The sequence below is a fragment of the Stegodyphus dumicola genome, chromosome 3, assembly GCF_044657685.1.
Source record: "Stegodyphus dumicola isolate Sdum_Otavi_A_Nest chromosome 3, ASM4465768v1".
In the NCBI taxonomy this organism is placed as follows: Eukaryota; Metazoa; Arthropoda; class Arachnida; order Araneae; family Eresidae; genus Stegodyphus; species Stegodyphus dumicola.
The window spans coordinates 84,597,489-84,619,096 of record NC_140770.1 but is presented as its reverse complement, the minus strand read 5'-3'; the positions used below and the strand labels follow the sequence as shown (position 1 = coordinate 84,619,096).

Genomic DNA, 21,608 nt, shown 5'->3' with positions numbered 1-21,608 from the left:
ACTGGCATTGAATCTCCGGTGTCAATACTATGGTTAGTAACCTGAGTAAATCCTGGAATATCACTAAATAACGAAGCAAGTTCACTTATCACTTGTCGGATTCTTCCTTGCTCGTCATTAGGCAGGTGGTCAAGATTTACCATCGGCGGTTCAGCCTTTTCTGCACGAACTGGTTTCATCGTCAGCTTAAGGGACGCTTCATTAAAATCCAGCGTTGCTTGCGCCTCTGAAAGAAAATCTATTCCTAAAATTATATGTGCTTGCAGATTCTTTACTATTAAAAACATCACCTTTACTTGTTCGTCCTTGATACGGACATACAGCGGTACTTTACCTATACACTTATATTTTTCTCCTTGCGCCGCTAACACTGTCGTATTATCCGAATTATATATGCGGTATTTCCGAAAATACTTCCTAAAAAATTCTTCTGCCACACAGGAACACTGCGCGCCGGTATCCAGGAGTGCGGTGGCCGGGATATTATTCACCAAGACTTCAATCTTCGGAAGAGTCAAATTTTTCACCATTACTGTATTTAACTTGTAGGAAGAGGGGTTTTCGTGGCCTTCGGATTTCCGCACCCTCTCGTCAGCAGAAATCCGTTTTAGTTTAAATTATTTTTCCTTTCCGTGCTTTCCTTCTTTTTCCCCTGGCCTTGAGACTTTTTTCCTGGGTTGCTATTGAATTGTCGACGTTCGCCGGCTGTTTTTGAATGCTCGGGTTTCCTTGCCCACTGATTCGCTTTGCTTCCGTAGCCGTGTGCTTGAGTTTGCTGTAGTCTTGGCGCACCAAATTGGTTTCGCTGTTGATATTGGCGTCTTCTTCCAATGTCCGCCGTTCTTCTACTTTCAAACTGGATTGCTAGCTCAAATAACTTTTCCAGTGTAGTCGGATTTCTTAATTCAATAAAGTCTTGCACTTGGGGCAGTAACGTCGGCAAAATCACTTGAATTATCTCAGGATCCGGACGGTTTCCATACAAGAGTTTGAAGACGTGAATTTTTCTTAAAATAAAGCTTGAGAGGTTTTCGATTCTTTGTTGATATATACTAAAAAGTTCCGTTTCTAATTTCGCACGATCCCTTACAACAGGGAAGGCTTTTAGTAGGGCAGTCTTGAAATTCTCGTAAGTATAGGTGGGACTTCCTGCTTGACCCAAGAGACTTCTGCCTATACACTTGAACCAGTTAAGCGCTTGGCCCCTCAAAGCGCTGGTAGCTAAGGTAACTTTTTGAAACTCGTGCACGGGGTAGAGCATGAAGTGGTCATCCAATTTTTCCAAAAAACTGGTTACCGGTGAGTTTCCATTAAATGTTGCTTCTGGTTTCATCGAAGCGCGCATGGTCTGGACGATGTAACCAAATCCTTCCAGGGCGGCAGCTGGCATTTCTGGATTCTGAGCCGTTTCTGCAGGCAGCACAGGTTCTTCTTGAAACTCGGCCATGGTTATTCTTCTTCGTTGGGCGCCACTATCAGGATCAATGTTCCGTCTTACCTTCGTCGGGAACATGCAAGGACCTGACTCGGAACAGAGAGCTTACTAAAGCTATATTCAAAACTGTGGGAAGTAGACAGGATACACAAGAAGGGTATACAAAACCCTTTATTTTTCTCTATTTACAATAACTTCCGAACTTCGGAATACACAGACCCACTACTTGTGGTCTAAACGTAAAAATATAAAAATAAAACTAAATTCTAATTTAACTTTAAAATAATAAACGTGCAAGATTGGCCTTATATTAATAGGAAGCCGTATGTAGTACAGAGAACTGTGAACACTACAATACGTTTAAAAATTATCAAGAGGATTAAACCTCTGGCCTGGAAGGCAACCAACAACTGAGTAAAACTTCTAAGGTAAGCGGCCTGCTTCGACTAACTACTTCCTCTCTCTCGCTTGGCAAAAAGCCACAACTTAAATACTTGGCTTTCGCCAGACAAACTTTGCATAAATACTTTAACGCTTTTAATTCTGGCCGGAAGTAGAAAATAAGAAGTGATAGTAAAGATTTAAAATAAAATAAACGTTAGTAAAACTTAAGATCCTTACAAAACAAAGGATAGTAATATTCAGAAATAAAGTGATTTAGAACAGTATTACTATCCTTAAGAAAATCAACAAACCGTCACCTGAAAAAATCATTAACACTAAACAATGAGCAATAAAACTGTATACAAACTTGTTATGCAATTGTCGGGTTTAAGTCCATGGTGCGAAGTCTCTTGTAGGTTTATTGCTGGTAAGATCTAACCGATTACTATCTAGGCTCGATAGTAATCGGCTAGATACGGAATTTAGCATTGCCATAGGAAACAAACTAAAGTCGCATGAAACCATTTTGGGGATATACGGTGGGATAAGAGCTTGATTACGTACTGTGTCACAAATTTTGCCACTTAGTCTCGTGCACTATTATAGCAAAACTACCAAGGAAAATGCTGTCTTCCTGCGTGTTTCTTTCGAATATGATCTCTTAGTTTCATCCAAACTATCATACCATGTTGTAACTATCATGTTTGCGGAACCTGGTGTTATATGTCATTATAGCCTTTTTCGCTGGATTAGCTACATCTTAAAAAGCGTTTAAATCACCGAAATATTATTAAATGGGGAGTGCATCTTCTCTGCGTTGCATACTTGGTGATTTTTTTCTAATGTTTTCTGTTGCTTTTTCTACCTAAGGAAAGCCAAGTTTTATAATTGCGTATGTTGCAATTTTGCGAATATCATTAGTTTTGACTGAAGGTAAGATGAGATATACGTTTCCTGTCATTGTTGCCATTTAGGGAAGAATTATCATACTAGTATGCCTATTTCCAACATCTTTCTAGAACTAACTGACACCCAGAACTATTCATGGCAATAGAAATCCTAGTTTCCTTAAAACTCTTTGCGGTTATTTTCTTTTAAATCGATTTCCGCGCCTTCTTGATCCATTCATACTTCATTTTCAAACTCAGCGGTCACATTTTACCTTTAGGTGTCAAGTTATTATCACTTTCAGCCATCCACATTCTGCATAAAATCTTCAAATACCATCGTTAAATCCTCTATAAACTGAGACACGGAAACAGTCATATGATACTCGATCGTCCTTCTCGGACAATTATCTTCACCTTTCCATTTAAATAATCAAGTCTTGTATTTTACATATCGAAATCACTTAATCACTTCTGGCCTTAAGGCTACTTCTGACATCTCTAGCTAACAAGACCGCTGAACACAGGCAGTCTGACCTGCAATTGACGCCCAAAAAGTGCGCAAACTGCAGGATATTTCCGTGGTTTTCTTTATGCGTATGGGGATTAATCATGCGTTCCTATACGAACATTAGGCTTTCTCTTAGAGAAACCCCCATCAAGGTATTTTTTCTCTTAGGCATATAGCCTTCGTTTATTTTGCCAAAACTTATTAAATAAATACAACTTACTCCTAACACGTATTTATCATCATCCACGTCAGAGTAAGCATTGTCACTGCAGGAAATATTGCAATATAAAAGTAACTTTGTCGTTTGTAACCATAGGTCATCTGTGTTCACTGACGTTGACAATCACCGATGTTCTAAGATTCTATGTGATTTTACTAATGTATCTAAATTTACTGCACCGCCCTCCATGGATGACTCACGTATTGACTGCCAGTGACGCATAAGACAGTAGTGACAGACTGTCCTTAAACTGTCTTCACCGCTGTCCTTAGTTTTATTTTACTAACATATCTAAATTCACTGCACCGTGCTATATTGGTGACCTATGATTTGGTTAGGTTACGTTACGTTATTTGTATGTGACAAAGCAATAAACGTAAGGAAAAAAAGGCCTTCATGGAAGACTAAAGGCTTTTATTCACGTTATACATAAAGGAAAATACAAAAACATTGTATTTTCCTTAATTACACGCAATTTCCTTAATTCCTTAATACATGTTTGTCTCAGTTGGAACTCTGGTCGAACTAACCAGAATTCGGCGATGTTAATCGCTCGGTCACTGGTGGCACGGCATTTAACTTAATTAACTTGTAGAGAAATTAGGTTATTTCGAAGCAGGCGACATGAAAAATGAGCAATGCCCTCGCCGGGTCTCGAACCACGGATCTCTCCAATACGCGTCGCGTTAAGAGTGCTGACCACTACACTACGAAGGCATGCTAAGAAAGCGGGAGAAATACCTTATATACACCCCATTTAAAAGGGCAATTGGGGATTAGGGACCCAATCGCCAAATCCTGGAGGTGGAGAATCATCACCTACCACCTTTCTTAGTTCGGGCGCCACTGTAGAGACTATTAGGTTATTTCGAAGCAGGAGCTACGAAAAATGAGCAATGCCCTCGTCGGGACTCGAACTACGGACCTCTTGAAAATGAGTCGAGCGTATTCAAGAGGTCCGTGGTTTATTTGCAAGTATGGTTTTATTTGCTACCTCTATACCACGGCTCGTATAGGGTTATAGGGCAAACTTTGTTTTGCAAGGTGGACTGGGCTGCGCCCTAAGCTCACCTCTATATTACGACGGCATGCTGAAAAGGCGGGAGAAACATTTTATAACCGATGATCGTTAACAAATACGGCATTGGTGACTAATAGCCTTTTCAAGCACCAGTGACCTTCGGTTTAATTTGATTTTTATAATCTATATAAGTTATTGGGTTGCTTCAAACTGTCTCCATCAATCAGCAGGCCATTAGACGCTAATGATCTTGGCAGCAGTCGCCTACGATATAATTTATTTTAATAAAACACATAATACAATTTTTACATGCCTTTAATTTGCATGAATATTTTATAAGTTTATGAACATGTAATTATGAAATTATGTTAAAAAATGTTATGTTAAGGAAGTTGTTAATGTTAATTATGTTAAGAAATTTACTAATGTTTAAACCCGCTATACAAATATATGAAGACACAAATTTGAAATTATTAAATAAAAGATATTTCTACTTTCATAATCATCTAGTTTCATGAAGAAAATTGACCGTAATAACTTATAAAAACTCCGTAAAATGTTCGTAAAAACATCAGTTGGATATATTACAAATAAAGTACAATTTAATTGCCATCCGTTAGATAAAAGAAAAGGGGGGAAAAGAAGTATAATTTAAAAGTAAAAGAAAGATTTAGTTTTACAAAAAGTGCATTTATTGCCCTTAAATAGGTAAGAACTATTTTTTTACTTAGTGCTCGAGTTTTGCGAAATACTCTAATTACAACAGCCAACTGTTGCCCAAAAATTCATAATGAACCGCACGTGTCAGTAAACAAAATAATAGTATTATATTATACTGAAATTTTTAATACACGGTATAATAATGTGTGTTCGTACTCCTTCCTGGTTTTTGTCCCTAAAGAGAAAAAGGATCTGAATTGCGATGAATTAAAACGAATCTCGAGCTAATTACGAAAATAAAAGCCGGCTGATCGAGCAAACGGGTCACGGGGGTGTCTGTTGGGACAATGAGAGACTTCTAGAACCTCTCGAAAGAAATCAGATGAAGAAACGAGCTGTGGGGCACTGCAAAAGAATCGAATTCATTTCGCAGCAGTTGCTCTTATTAGACTAATCAAACTGTAAGGGTTTTTCTAAGCATCGAATCCGGGTCTTGAACCCGGTGGGTGTTTTGAAGATTTAAATATGTCGGATCGCTTTGACAAGGTTTTGCACCAGTTATTATGAAGTTTTCCCTTCTTATAACATCAAATAAATCCGCACTTAATCTGCAAGAATTAAATCCATATAATAAAGGCACTGAAAAAAACTGTATATGTATATGGAATAAAAAAATCATATGCTAATATATTTGGTAGCAAATTTCAAAAATCATTTTCAAATATTTCTGTTAACGAATTTTATCGAAAGAAAATGCAAAAACGAAATAAATTGTTCAGTATGCAACAGAGTATAAAATAAGTAAATGGATATGTTTTCTTGCATGGGTGAAATTGCAATATTAATTTCATAGAATCTGTTTAGTCTTATTTTAATCTAGTTATTTCGTTTCATTGTCCTAAAAATAGTAAAATGACTATAATCAATCTTTCTGAAGTGTGTTTATCCCAAAATTAATTGGCCCACCAGCGACCGAGCGATAAAGTCGCTGAACACTAGTAGTTCGGTCCGAGGTTCGAATCCCGCGAACGGGCTGGCTGCATGGGCGTTTTCGCTGTTTTCCCCATGTGTAACGTGTATACGAGTAAGTTTCCCTTAAAAAGTCCTCCACGAAGGCATCCCTCCCCTTAGGTAGATAGCCCTAGTGTGCTTTGCCATAATTAAATAAACCAGATCAAACCAATCCCAAAATTAATTAATATCGCATAACGCTTAACGTTTGTCAAGCACAGATCTGCATCGCAGTGTTTTGAGTGTTTTGGTTTTCTAACATAGTTTGCTTAAATTATTTTTGTCCTATCTTTTCTACAACTTCATCATAATCCGTGCAGAAGATGTAAATGTGAGTATTAATTTTGAGGGTATTACAGATTAAACATCTGATCAATAGAAATTAGAATAAGCCGAGAGAAATCTAATGCATCTCTTGTGTTGTTCCTTATTCGTATTTGCCCACCACCGGCCGAGCACTAGTAGTTCAGTCCGGGGTTCGAATCTCGGCGAACGGGCTGGCTGCATGGGCGTTTTCGGGACATTCCCTACTTCTAACGGATGTTGGAGTCATTTTTCCTTAAAAATTCCTCCACGAAGGCATCCTTAAGCGGATAACCCTCGAGTGCTTTGCTATAATCAAATAAACCATCCTTGTCGCTATGATCAAAGCATGTGGTTTGCGTTTTTTCAGCTGGTGGTAATTTCGTCCACAAACTTCGTTAGCGTATTGGCTGAGCTTGTAATAAACTTTACTTCGTTTGTCATTAAGTTTTTAATTTCTCATCTAAGTTAAACACCCACAAATTGCTATGTAAATTTTTGAAGTCTGTACGACAACTCTGTGTTGGAAAGAGAAGTGCTATTTGTAATTTGTCTTAAGGTAATATTTTGTAGAATTTGCAAATTTTTGAATTAGATTTAATTTCAGGTGTTCAGACAAGTCAAGCATTTCGTAATTATAGATAGGTTATTTGTTGTAATCAGAAAAACTAATATTTGTTTACCGAATGCGAGAGTCTATTATCAGCTAAAACGTGTTCTTTATGATTCGGTTAGAGTAAGCATCTGTGTAAATTCAGTTTGTTTGCTTGAGAAAACTAGTTATCAAATCAAATCTTGTCAGTCCAAACTTTAATTAATCAACTATAGTATTCACTACATAGAAACAAATCTCAAATATAAGATAATTTTTAAAATAGCATTCTAACGATTTTAATTAAATAATTTTAGAAATAAGCATCACTCTGAAAAGCAGATATAATCAGTCCTCAACATAAATACTGAAATCCAATTATTAGAAGTCATAAATCTGACAGCCATGAAAGCACAGTTGTAAAAGATGAAATAATTATTAAATCTAAAATACCTTTCATAATCATTTCAAAGTAGTTCCTCATATGTCATTAGCAATGCATCACCATTCAAATTTTAAGCGTAAATGATTCCATATTGAATTTAGTGCTAATTTTCAAATATTAAATGCAACGAAAGAGACTAAAATGGGAAATTTCCAATCTCATTTGCCTCAACTGCTAAGAGAATGGAAGTGTGTAGCTGAGCAGGATGCCTTTATAGCGTTCGTCAACTTAAAAACCTTCAAAAGGGTGCCTCTAGACAACGTTACCTGCACTTTTATTAAGATCAGTTTTCAGCTTGCAGAAAACACGTTTCATGCAATAGCACGTATGCCAGAGCACCTACATGCAAGTATGGTTTTATTTGCTACCTTGATTAGTGAGGCAAAATAAATCATACTTGTAAAAGTAGTGGTAGGTTTATGTAAGTTGCTTTTTGCAAGTTAAATTTTGATCTTCATAAAGAGATTGTCACTTTATGCTGGGGCATCATTACGGAGGTTCCTGTCAGGAAAATGCTATTTAACCTATTGAAATGTGCCAACACTATTATATAAGAACGTTCTTATGCAGCGATCCTGTCCTTACATGATGTAAAACACTTCTTCCTGTCCAGGACGTCTTCCCAGCCACGAGACGTAGAGAGACGCCCGTATACGGGCAAAAGAATCTGGCAAGAAAAATCTGATTATCGTCAAACAACCAAAGAGCACGAGAAGGATAGATATCAGTATGAGAACAACCATTTCCAAGACATCTAAAGTTGTCCATTTAGTGTCAGGTACTACTAGAACTGGTGGTCGCTCAACATGCCGACTTTCTTGCAAAAGAGGTGAATTGGTATGGATCTTGGATTTGAAAGGATCTTTGAGAAAATTTTCTTGGACTTCAGCCACCTTTTCATCGGTTACAGACATAGCCAAACGATTCGCGAGGTCATCTTTCCCTAGCTGTTTTAATCGCAGCGCCAGTTGATGGAAAGACTGTCTTTTGCCATGATGGGTGTTCCAGTGCTCCAGGAGTCTGATGCAAGATACCCCTTCGGGTTCCGTGTGCCCTGTAAGCAAAAGGGTACTTATATATAAGCTACTTACTAGCTGTACTTTCACAACGTACAATTATTTCAAAGAAAATAACTTTCTAGTGCTATGAGTAATGAACAAATGAAAAATTAACAAAAACTAAAAGATTATTTCTGACCGTAATTTCTTTCTAACACAACCAACTTTGCTTCTTACTGCTAACAAATGCAGCAGATATTGCATTGTTACGTGTGGAAGCAGAGTGCTTGGTTAAAAGAAGACAAATGAGGCTTGGAATAAGTCTGCCCACTGTTAAAAGATTTCTCACTGTGCCGTTATGTTTCTGAAGTCAATTGTTACTGGCAGATTAATGTCGCTTAGTGGAAAAAATACATAATTTTCATATAGAAGAAGAAGCCATAAAGAAACTTACCGCTGGGAGTATGATCCATTTTAAATTTGTCCTCTTGTAGAGATTCCGCAAGTTTTTTGCATTCATCCAACTTCAAATTATCTGCAACCATCTGTAATTGGTTTTTATTTATGTCGAAAGTAGCAGAACAGAAATCCAAGATGAAACAAAATAAAAAAATAAAATTGAAAAACGCATCACCAAAGACGTAAGTATATTTTATAAGCATTTTGTAAGTTAACTCCGATGCCTAAGTAGAGAATTTGATCAAAACGCATTTTAAAATGAGAAACGCTCGTGTTTGAATCTCACGGATCCGTTTCACTTGCCAAAATATAGCTTTTCATTGAATAATTACAGTTTTAAAAAACTTCATGGTTACTGATGAAAATTTTAAAGCATTATCTTCTGCTTAGGTATGCTTAGGTATAGTATTTTCGTCTCGATTCTCAAAATCACCTACAAAAAAAAATTGCATATATTTCCATAGCTTAAATTTTAATTTTGTTCTCACTGATTTTAATATTTATTTGGGTTTTTTTTTCGAAATGATATCTTATAAAATTAAAAATAAGGTACTAAACAATAAACTCTCCAAATAATTTTAATCATTATTAAAATTTGGAAAGAGAGCCTTTCTTTTAAATACTTTTAAAGTAATATGAAATATGTAACAAAATATAGATTTAAAAATAAAAAAACTTAAAAAATATTAAAAGTATATAATTTGCGCTCTATTTTAAGGAATTAATAAGTGTTACCGTATTTTTGTTTACATTAAATTTCATTACATTCAAAATTCATTCTAGCAGCATATTTTTAATATGCGCATCTCCTTATTTCGCGCATGATAGATTTCTCAACGCATTATATATTTTCACAGACAGCAGCGTTTGAAATAGTTTGAGAATTAATGTATTTTCACAAGCCTGATAGTTTTCGAAACCAGTTTGCCAACAATTAAGGTTGATTAACCAATTAAGATTGGTTCACTAGGATTTCAATCAGCACTCAGTGGTCTTATCTATTCGGCTATTTATCAACATTACTAATTAAGGATGTGGGTAATGAGGAGCTCAAATGATTTTCACTCTCCTATTACCATGGATTTTGTACCATTAGTAATGTTTTGGACAGCCGAACAGAGGCATCATTAACATAAATTTTTATTATGTCTTAAAGTAATACTTAAGGCGTTTGTAGCTTATTACTCCTTTCAGTTTTGAGTACTTGTAAATAAACAGGCATTAAGTATATCATTCACTGATTTATGTGAAACAATTAATCTTAAATCGTAAACAGTTAGGACTACACGAGTGGGTTTGTCGATTGTTAGCGATATTTGGACGTTCGTGGTGACAATTTCGTGGTGACTTTTTCTGACAAAAGTCACCAAACATGTATTCACAAATGAAGATCAATCAACTTGTGAAACCATACAAGACGTCAAATTTAAATAAAGTGTTAATTATTCTGGGTTAATCTACGTATACAAATACAAGTCTAGCTCCTTCAGTAAAATGTGCATCTGACGACAGCTATAAAGACAATAATCTATAGAATATTTCGTTCTATATAATATTGCTTCATTCAATATTTCGTTCGAGATTCAAAATTCGGGCTCTAGGTGCTCGAGGGAAGGACTAGGTTATTCAAAATTTGATGACTCGTTTTTTCACATTGTAAGAAACATACATATTTAAATGCAAATTTTTTACTATTTAATAATATAAAACTAATACAAGGCAATAACATTCAGTGGCAACAATGATATACAATCGACGCAAAATCCCATTTCGAGACCAACAGCCCCTTTTGAGCTGGAAAGAAAAACGTTTTGTTGCCTTTCTGGTTATTATTAGCCAGTTCCCACGTCACCTTGACATGTTCATTAGCTTCATAATTTTATATTTTATTCCCATAGGAATTTATATTACGACTGCTTTACACAGGTTTTGGATGAAATACTCTTGGCTACTTAGGATAATTTATTTTAATTTATTGATTTTTAACGGGTCAAAGAAAAACATTTGATCTACTTTGTACATGAAATTGAAAGTGTGTATGAGTGTGTCTTTCTGCACAGACAGAGAAATTCTCTTTTCCAAAATGTTCTGTTGAAGAAGTAGGAAATAAGGGCGTTAGAAGTGTTCTTTATTAAGTATCATTAGGTGGAAAGAAGAACGGTATTATTTCAAAATCTAGCAACGTTATAAACCAAGTCATAAATTAAAAGATAAATAATAAAAGCATAGCAATTTGAAAATTTTAACGAGGGATCTAAATACGCATACCCACACAAACAAACAAAAAGAGAGGTAAAGGGAGAGTTTATCACTAAAATTTAAAGAAAATTTATAAAAATGCGTTAAAATCGTGATTTCTTTTTTTTTCTTTTAATCGGAATTTGTTTTCAATTTCAGTTTCTAGTATAACATTTAAAACAGTTTAAGTCTTAAAAATTCCCAGAAACTCAAGATATATTTAAAACAAGCAAAAAAGTATTACCAAGCAGTAAAAACTTGTGTACATTATTAAAAAAAAGATAATTTTTCATGACACACTTGTGTACTTTTCTCACTGGTTTATTCTAAGGCTTGTAGAGACATTAGGTTAACTGGAAAAGCCGGAAAGATGAAAAATGAGAAAATGCCTTCGCCGGGAATCGAACACGGACCTCTGGCCAGTGTGCAGGCCCAGGGAACCAGGCCCAGTGTGCAGAACCACTACACCACGGAGGCACGCTAGGAAGGTGGGAGAAATACCTTATATGATCCCCCTTTTAAAGGGCGACTGGGGTTTTTAGAAGACCCAATCGCCAAATCCTGGTTGAAAAAAATCATCATCCAACAGCCTTTTAGTTCGGGCGCCACTGTAGAGACATTAGGTTAATTGGAAAAGATGGAGAGATGAAAACCGAGCAAACGCCTTCGCCGGGAATCGAACCACGGACCTCTGGATTACCGACCCAGTGTGCAGAACCATTACACCACGAAGGCACGCTAGAAAGGCGGGAGAAATACCTTATAGGCTTACAAAACGGCTGTTTTCCGCAAGTGAAGTGGCAACAGTTTTTGTTTTGCCAGTACATGAAATTCGGAAAACAGTAGAATGTCCACGCTTTATGAAAGTTCTGCGCTTTAAGAATTGGCAACAGCTTGCAGACTCTGCAATATGTAGAGCGCGTGGCCAATCAATTAAAATGATACCGTGTCGAGTGCAATGGCGACATCAGCCAGGTCGCATTCCACTGGATGGTTGAAGGTGATCACTATGAACTCTAATCGTTAATCGCAAATTATTAAACATTTTTATACCATATAATAAATATCGATCGGAAATTGATAAAAATACCAGTCTGCCGTTCCATGTTTATCAGGTTTCGTTAGGTAGATTTTAAAAAAAAATTAAAATTGAAGGAGCTTTTACTACAGAAATAAATCAGTTCAACTATTTGAAGAAATTTTAAAGACACTTTGATATAGTTGTCAAGGAATAGCAACTTCCAGTTTTGAAAAGAATTCTCAAGATATATGGATCAGTATTCGAAAAAATTCTAAAAATTTTTTGAATGGTTTCTTTTCTGATCAATGTGAATAAATTTAAGAAACGTACAATCGAAAACATCAGACGGACTTTGAAGAATAGTTTACATTATAATCTAAAAGCTGGAAGAACAGTTTGCATTTACATATTTTATTAATAAAATTATAAGGTATTTTCTCCCTCCTTCCAGCATGCCTTCTAGCATACTCGGCGCGTATTCGAGAGGTTTAGATTCGAGTCCCAGAGAGGGCATTGCTCATTTTTAATTCTCCTACTTCAAAATATCCTAATGGCTCTACAAAATTAAATTAAATATAAAATCTCATACACGTTCTTACTTACAATACATAATGTGATTCAATTCATGAAAATAAATCATAACTGCATTGAATAGATTTAAATCGAAAAACAAAAAAAAAAAAAAAAAAAAAAGAAAGAAAGAAAGAAAGAAATTTCAGTTTTGAAATAATCTGCGTCCTGCGTTTAATTTTGTTTTTCTTGGGTGGGGGATATAAATAGAGTGGTATGAATAAAAAAATGCATAAACTGCTAAGCAAATAAAATAAAATAAAAACGAAAAAGAAATATAAATAGAGGCAGGAAACCTGCGTATTATTAAGAATTTTATCATCAAACTAATAGTGTGACTTGATAATACTCATAGATCTTTCACCATTATACCGCAATTCCAGCCTGCAAGCTGGCAGCAAAAAATATCAAAACATTCAGAATACGCATAGCTGTTTCAAAGCTATACGGCCTACATTTTAGGTTAGGTTATTTAATTATGGCAAAGCCTCGAGGGATATCTGCCTAAAGGGCGGGACGCCTTCGTGGAGGACTTTCTAAGGGAAACTGGCTCGTACACACGTTACATATGGAGAAAACCACGATAACACCCATGCAGCCAGCCCGACCGCGGGATTCGAACCTCTGACCGAACTACCAGTGTTCAGCGACTTTACCGCTCGGCCGCTGGTGGGCCCGCCTACATTTTTTATAAACTATGTCATTTATAATGTCAATGACTCTAGGAATGATTTTTTTACTTATTTCATTCCTATACGCATGTTATATGATTAAAATTCACAAGATTTGGAAAATGATCAACATAATCAAATCACTACTTCCTGGTGTGACAGCTATATAATTACAAAATTTTATAATTTTGAATATATTTTATGCCATTCAAATCTTGTACATTGAAACTGACTTTAGCAACAGTAATAATTTGCTTTAAATACTGTTGAGAAATTCATTACAGTCGTCTTTATTTCTACGCCCCTATTTAAGACAAACATATAAGAAAAATGTTTATGATAAATATTTATATAATATATATCCTAAACTTCTTCCAAAATATTTATTTAAGATTTATTTGAAATTTTCATTTTTTAATAAAATGCTTTGATAATAAAATCAAGGATTTTTTATATTTGTGGGAGTCTGTATTTATTTACTTCTTTATTTTTCAGCAATATTATAAGCAAAATCTTTCCTTTCATTTCTTTTATTATATATCAAATTGTTTACTTTCAAACAGAAAACGTTATAGTTAAATTGTTTCATAAATTAGGAGAAGCAAAATTCTTTGAAATGTGCAAAGGGTAACTGCACTCAAATATATCACTTTTCATAGTTACTTTTCAGAAATAAATAAGTTCTAACAACATGTAAATATAATTAAGACACAATAACACGCCGAATAAATACCAATTCAGAAGTCAAACAACAAAAATCAGCGTTAATTTACAAAATTTTCACAGGACTAGTTTCGATGGTTTTACCGAACCATCATCTTCAGCTGCAAAACCGCAAATGAACAAGATAGGAAAACCACAGAAAATGTCAAAAAAAAAATCAAAAAACTGAAATCGCCGCTGAAAAAAAGTGTGATCTTATATATTACGTTTTGAAATAGCTGCGCCTGAGTTTTAAGTTTAAAAATAGGTTTCCGCCTTAAAATAAAATCTTTCTTTAGAATAAATCTGAAAATTAAGATTTAGGAATTTTCAAAAAGCAAAACTCATAATATTGGGAACTTTAAATTTTTTATGACAATCCATGTGGAAAGAGAACAGAATCTTTTCGCTTAACAAAATCAGTGAATAAATTTATATATGTATTATAATTTAATTTTAAATAATGTAGTAATGATGAGCTTCACGTTGTAATGAAGAAGACACTCATTGTAATTAAGCAAACTTAGCAATTTTGATGGCGTAGAATGTTGATCCATTCGAAAAGTAAAGTTGGCAACCGATACAGATTAAATATTAATCTTTATTTCAGTCGACATTTGCGGCCAGAATTCACTTGGAACTCTAACCGTGCCTGTTTAACAACATTTACATGTTTGAAACTGTTGCGATAGGACGAGAGCAATGAGGCAGCGTCTTATCGAGATCACAGGTAGAAACAAAGTGCGCATTTAAATCAGTATGGAAGCTCACCAAAAAAATTGTTTCAGTTCTCAAAATTTTGAGTTCAGGTTTCGAATTATCTATGTCATCAGTGCTATGCAAATCATATGCTACAGACTGACCTAGAAGGGCATGCAGTTCAGAAAATGTTATTACTGTTTTTAGAATAGATATAGGAAATACCTAATTAAAAAATGAGGAATTAAGACGCTATTGCTAATTTAAATTATAATTTTGAATTGCATATTCTATATCTTACACACACACACACACACACACATATATATATAGAGAGAGAGAGAGATTAAATTAATTAGCCGATTATTATGATCCCTACACGATTTACAATATCTAATGTTAGAATTCAAAATAACAGCCGAATAACAATAATTGTTAGAGAAATTTTGATAATTTAAGATAGTGTTTATCTCATATTATCATAATTTTACAAATGGAGGCTCTGCTCGTAATGCTGGCTTATGAAAAGATATTCCATGTTATTTTCATAAATCACTCAATAGTCGCAAAGTGAATAAAATCCTGAATAGTGATAGCTCAGCCCAGATTCATATCTTGGTGAATGGGCTGACTGCATGAGCGTTTTCGTAGTTTTTCCGATAAGAAAGTTGAACAAAAGCTAATTTTCCTTAGTACGTCCTTCACGGAGGCATCCCTCACCTTAGGAAGATAGTCCTACCTGTTTTGCTTTAATCAAGATTTCGGAATCGCAGAAACTGGTAAAATTAAAAAATATATATATAAAATATTTTTACTTTAAGTGCAATAATTTAAAAAAGTGATGCCTAAGGGCATAAAATGCAACACATTAACAATAACATCGTAACACTTCTGTCTTGTCTAACGGCTAATATTAAAAAAAAAAAAAAAAAAAAAAAAAACTTAGACATTCTGTACTATAAGTATTTTTAACACCCATAATCATCAACTGTCGATTTTATTTTGGACCCAGATGACGATGTACGCAAGATGCAAAGTTAGAAATTTCTCTGTTGTCCATCTGTAGAATGTTGGAAATTTATTTTATTTATGACATTAAATCTATAAATAAACATTTGCGAAGTGTACTAAAGCTACACAGATGAAATTCTTTTTTTTAATCTCATGATTGTGCAACCTATTTTTATGACATCAAAGACAAATGAAATCCATATACTTCAACGACTGACAACAATGTTCTGTCATATGATCTTAATTTTTTTTTATAAGAGAGGAAAATTTATATCTATCTAAAAAGAACAGTAACGTTGTGACGTGTTAATAAAACTTTAGGCTCTGTTCTGCGAAGTGATATTTATCTTGATTAAAAAAGTATCAAACTCAAGTATCTGTAGTCATATTATACTGACTAATGAAAAGTAAATAAAGCTAAGATCAGAAGAGGAAATAAGGAACCCTCTGTTCTAGCAAATCTGTGTTAAATGAAATGACATGGTCGACTTACGTTAATGACTTTGGGAGGAATGGTGGACCCCCGCTGTTAAGCCTACATTCTAATCTTAATTCCAACATCCTCTTTTCAGTGTCAAAGATGACTTCACCTATTTGGCATTTTCCAGATCAATGATTATTTCTTATTTTAATCTGTTTTGGCTGCTATGCACTTCAATTAATGCAACGGAATTAAAATAAATCACAAACAAAAAAAGTGAAGCCCAAATGTTTATTTCATACCTATATTATATATATATATATATGAATAAACGATCAGAAATTTCAAATTCATTCATAAATTATTAAATTCGCGCAGTATGCTGCAAATTTAATTAAATAATCAAGAAATAATAATTAAATGACAAATTAAATCAAGACGACAATTTCTGGTAAGCATTTCGACAATTTCTGGTAAGCATTTCGTATTATTATTCGAGGCGTAACACGATATTTCGAGCAAACTTCGATCTCAAAAGTGCTTTCTGAATGAGAAATCCACTACACAACTTTTATTTTATGCAGTGCTTCAGACGTCATTTTTCCCTCCTGCATCGTCTAAATGCGCTGAAATTATAATCATTTACATATCTCAACCTCTTCTTCCTTTCATGTGATTTTGCCATTCATCAGATCATTCCTTCCTGCCGTTGCAATTTTAATAACCAGCAGGAAGGGTTTTTTTTTTTTTTTTTTTTAATGATTTTGCTGCTGAATCGAATTTTTTGTGGCGTAAGCCGTTAATAAATAAAGTAAACACACAAAACATTCATAATAAAAAGAAAAAAAAGTTTTGTAAAGCTACCTTAGTAAAAAAAGTGAACATTGATACGACAAACTGAGAAAAGACTGAAAAATAAAAGCAGGCAATGTAATGTCAACACTTAACGGTGCATCGGAAATTCGAAACGTATACTGCTATTCTGCTTTTAAAAGTTTTGTACTTTTGCTGTTGAATTTTATATGGAGTAAGGGCTAAGAAAATGAAGTTTGAAGTTTAATAATAAGGCTGAAAAGACAAAGAAAAATAGGTTAGTATGAGCGAGTGCAACAGCAGTCTGGTAGACTGCGAGTCCAGCGAGAACGTAAGAAACATTAACAAACCGTTTTGTGCGACTGTTAAAATCTGAAAATTTTCAGATTTTTTATATTAATTTTTTAGAATTTTTTGAAGTTTTTAGATATTACCTCTTCTTTGAGGTGTTAGTGTATAATTTCAAGTTTTCAGATAGCAATTTTTTCCCAAGAAATATTAATGAAAATGAAGCCTTTAGTTTAAAATAATGCACAGAAAAACGAGATGTTCCTAAAGTTTTGATCACTTTTGGTTAAAAATTAATTGTCTTTGCTGTTTTTCTCCCCCCCCCGGTTTTTCGGTTTTTATCTGAAACTGTTTCTAGAACAATAGCATAAAACAGTCTTTATTGCGGCGGCTTGAAAATAATCGTCCTATGAAGATGAAACAATTGAATTTGAGATTAAATTTGGAAAACTTGCTCCAAAAGGGAAATAAAAAGAATATTAGATTACCTGTTAATAAATTGAAAAGAATTCCTTCTGCAAATTTACGTTGCATTTGTATATGATAAGGTTCTTTATTCAAGGTAAACTATAACACTTTTCGCGCAGTGCCAAATACAAATTTAGTTTTTTATTGAGATGGCGGGCAGCAGCAATCGGACTACTGTCATTCGCTTTAAGAATATTTTACACGGTATGTCTACATGTTCCTGGCCTGCTTGAATGTTTTCTATCGTCTATGGAGTTCCGAGAAATCTCCTTAGGCCTAGTTGGTGTATCACAGAGCAATATCAATGTAATTTTATTTTATTTATTTTTAACATCTACTATAGTTGATTACTTACGTGTACAAACTATGTATCCAATGGATTTGTATATGTTTTATCATAGGCTTTCACCATACTTTTGCGCAATTATTTATTTGTGTATAGTATTGACGATGAGAGACACGTGACTTGAATATTCCCCGCAATGAGTTGTCTAGTGCTGGAAGGTCTAAGCTTCGTGGAAGCCATTTCGGTGGGGGTGGGGATAGAGATGTTGGAGAATCCTCAATTTCAAGGGACTGGGAATTGTTCATTAAATGAATCATGCATCTGATGAGCAAAATGGGCTGGAGCCCTGTCTCGTTTTACCCGTAATTCATGTTTTCCTTCTCTTACAGGTTATTATGTTCTTCGAAGGCACGCAAGGACTATTTGCCCTTTAAGAGGAAGGCTGCCGACGTAAAGGACTTTTAAAAGGGAAACTGGCTAGTATTCACTCCCTTCCTTTGTAGCTGAGGTATTAATCCCGATTACGACATGTTAAAATAAGAATGCACGCTGACATATTCGTCAGCAGAATATGATCCGAACAATGAAAGCAGTTTTTCCGATATCACGACAAAACCGTCATTAAATTTACTCTGATATTTTTCTCTGTCATGTTCAGACTTGGAGGTATGGAGATTTTCCTCCCTGTACATGGTCTGTTTTCTGAAGTTTGCTAGGAAGTATCCAAATGTTAGCTTCTGGGAGATGTTAGCAATGAGACTTTCAAATTTAAACTAAATTTGAACTCAATGGATTTAGACTTTATGAACATAACTTAATCAATATATCAAAATCCATTTTATTATTTTTATTATTATGTTTTCTGTTCAAAACGATACTTCTCTATATCTGTTGATATAGACTTGACACTTAATGACGGAAGAACAATCCTGCTAGTTTGACCTCGGTTTGAATTTTGGCGAGCAAGTTGGGTGCAAGGGCATTCTCTTGTCTATCCACGTATAATAAAAATATGAGTCCATTTTATTTAGAAAGTTCCATTCTCCAACTTAAAGGCATCCTTGCCTCTAAGCAGATGCCGTCGCGTGTTTAGAATAATTCATTAAACAGCAACAATTATGGTATGTTAAAATGAGCTCACAAAAAGATTTATTTCCTTCCAATGGCATCTTTTGTGTTATAGCCGTAGGCAAATTACCGATGCCGATCACTTATTTCCGCCTCTTTCACTGACCCATATCGCAGTGGCCGTCCAAGAACTAATGAAAAAAGTGTGATCAGTCAGCATGCTCAAACTTTCGTTCGTGGTCTAGGAAAAGATGTAATGCCAGCTTCAAAGGGAATATGCTGTCATACGGGTTTAGGAAAGATGCTTGCTAGAAAAAAAAGCTCATTCAAGAAATATGTAAAAGATCAACATTCAACTACAAGAATTGTCTAAGGAAACTAAAATTTCTGCTAGCGACAGCTGTGCCATTTTTGGAAAATTGTACTACATTAATAATATTTCTATAAAGATATAAAAAAATAAGAATTTATTTTGATTGACATGAATCAAAAGCAATTGTTTTCAAAAAAATTTCTAAAATTATCCAAATAAAAAGAAGAAGAATATATTTAGATAAAGTTAACTTAACTGTAGCATTCTTAGATGCTAAGAAAACATAGATTTTTAAAAACACAAATTTTAATTTCAGTGTCAGCAGAACAAAAATTCTCTTTAATTAAAAAAATGATTCTATACATGATGAGAAATATATATTTTAGTTAGATAAAATATCCTTTATCTAACTAAAATAATACTGCAAATATTTACAAAATTTATCAGTTGCAAAATATATATATATATAAATTATCAGTGGAAACGCAAGTCTTATTAAAATCAAATTACATCGAAATTGACAGTAAGTTCATTAGTTATCTGTGTTCTACGAGTTGATAGTCAGACCCGTAGTATGATGCAGTAAGCTAACAAAAATGCATTTGTTGTTTTTAAATCGCTCAGTTTGTTAAGCAGTTATCGGTTGATTTAATCTGTCAAATAAATGAATGATCTTTTGCTTTAGAAATGAGAAACTTTTCAATAACTGTCTCTTTGCGAAAGCATAAGGTGATTGGTGATCTTATGCTTAACATAATTATAACACTTTCTTAATATTGTGGATGATAAATGTTTTGAAGCGTAACTTAATGCAGAAAAAGCAATGGTTCAGAAATTTTGAAGACTTGCTGAAGGTGTTCCACATCGTAGATATCTGTCATGTTTTTCACTCAGAACAATGCTGAAAAAATAAAAATGTTTAACAGAGGATTGCAGTTAAAACTATGAATTTATGCCACTCCAAAAATTTCAGAAATGAGATAATAAACTGGAAAGTAGAGTTTTTTCAAAAGTTTTTTGCCCTGATTATGTATTATTAATCACTATGGACCACTCTGGCCAGTAAACTGAAAACGAGGGAGTTATGAAATGTAATTTTGTTTTTCAAAATTTCGATTGCCAGCCATACAAAATCTGCGTTTTAGATGTTGTTCTGTAATTTTTCCTCCCTGTACTGGATTCCCAAATTTAAGTTTTATAGTCAAGTGTTGAAAAAATTAAAAAATTATTTGTAAAATCGGTTTGATAAATTTGTTCTGTATTCTGATCTGTTTCACTGTCGTCCTTTCGAAACTTTCATCGAGCCAGATGATGCTTGCAAGAAATAAAGTAAGAGTGACATTTTTATTTTGACTGAAAAGCAAAGAGAAGAGAAACGTGGTTAATCGGAGTACTATTTATGGGTTAGTACCTGCGAATAACATGATATTCAATAAATAAAGGTAATACACAAAAAATTTAAAAAAACGCCTCCTTTGAGTGTAATATAAAATCTGAAAGGTTTCTTTTTTTTTAAACTGATGTGGATCGTGTTTGAAAAATGAACTCAGAAACTTGTTTTTTATTATCTTTTTCTGTCATTGATACAGCCAAGAAATACGTCTCTAGAGCTTTTTTAATGAGCCTGAATTATTTTTATGGAGTCTAATATAAGCAGAATGGATAAACCATACTTTAACTATTATTGGTATGCATGTTTTCTATCGTGAATGAAATATATTTATGTGAAAATGCGTTTTATAACTTGCAGTTTTTATAACTTATTATAGCTTTTCTTACCAGAATTGTTTTGAATTTAGAACGAATTCTCATACTTTTTGAACCTGTTATGTAAAAATATAACAGGCTTTAGAAAATTATCGTCTATCACTTTGTTTCACTTTATCAAGAAATGAAAGATGAGAATATTTGTGGCTGATTTGTAATTACCATTATATTTTTACTGTGAGGTTGCTTTATGTTAATCAACCAGCTATTTTATGCTTTGGATTTGTACTGCCTCTTCTTCCTTTCCGTTTTCCACCAGAATGCAAATTAGTTCGCGTGTATTTTAGGTTAGTGTTTTGAGATTGTAAGAAGGAGCGTGAACTGCCTGCCGTGGCCACCTTACTAA

General features: G+C 34.2%; 2 protein-coding genes across 2 annotated transcripts in view; one reads left to right on the top strand and one right to left on the bottom strand.

Moving 5' to 3' along the window:
* LOC118186881 (uncharacterized) overlaps positions 1 to 21,608 on the top strand; it is a 146,351-nt gene that overhangs the window by 69,181 nt on the left and 55,562 nt on the right. The window lies entirely within an intron of this gene.
* Positions 7,235 to 9,135, bottom strand: LOC118186973 (uncharacterized). Its single transcript, XM_035357174.2, has 2 exons — positions 8,922 to 9,135; positions 7,235 to 8,523 (listed from the first exon to the last, which is right to left on the bottom strand). The coding sequence occupies exons 1-2, from the start codon at positions 9,127 to 9,129 to the stop codon at positions 8,051 to 8,053; spliced, it is 681 nt and encodes a 226-aa protein (XP_035213065.2). The 5' UTR covers positions 9,130 to 9,135; the 3' UTR covers positions 7,235 to 8,050.

Bases quoted from the DNA above. Each gene is read 5' to 3' on its own strand.
- LOC118186973 (XM_035357174.2), bottom strand. From the start codon at position 9,129: ATGCTTATAAAATATACTTACGTCTTTGGTGATGCGTTTTTCAATTTT. The intron at 8,524-8,921 runs GTAAGTTTCTTT...TTTTGCTTACAG, and splicing joins AATGGATCATACTCCCAGCG to GGCACACGGAACCCGAAGGG.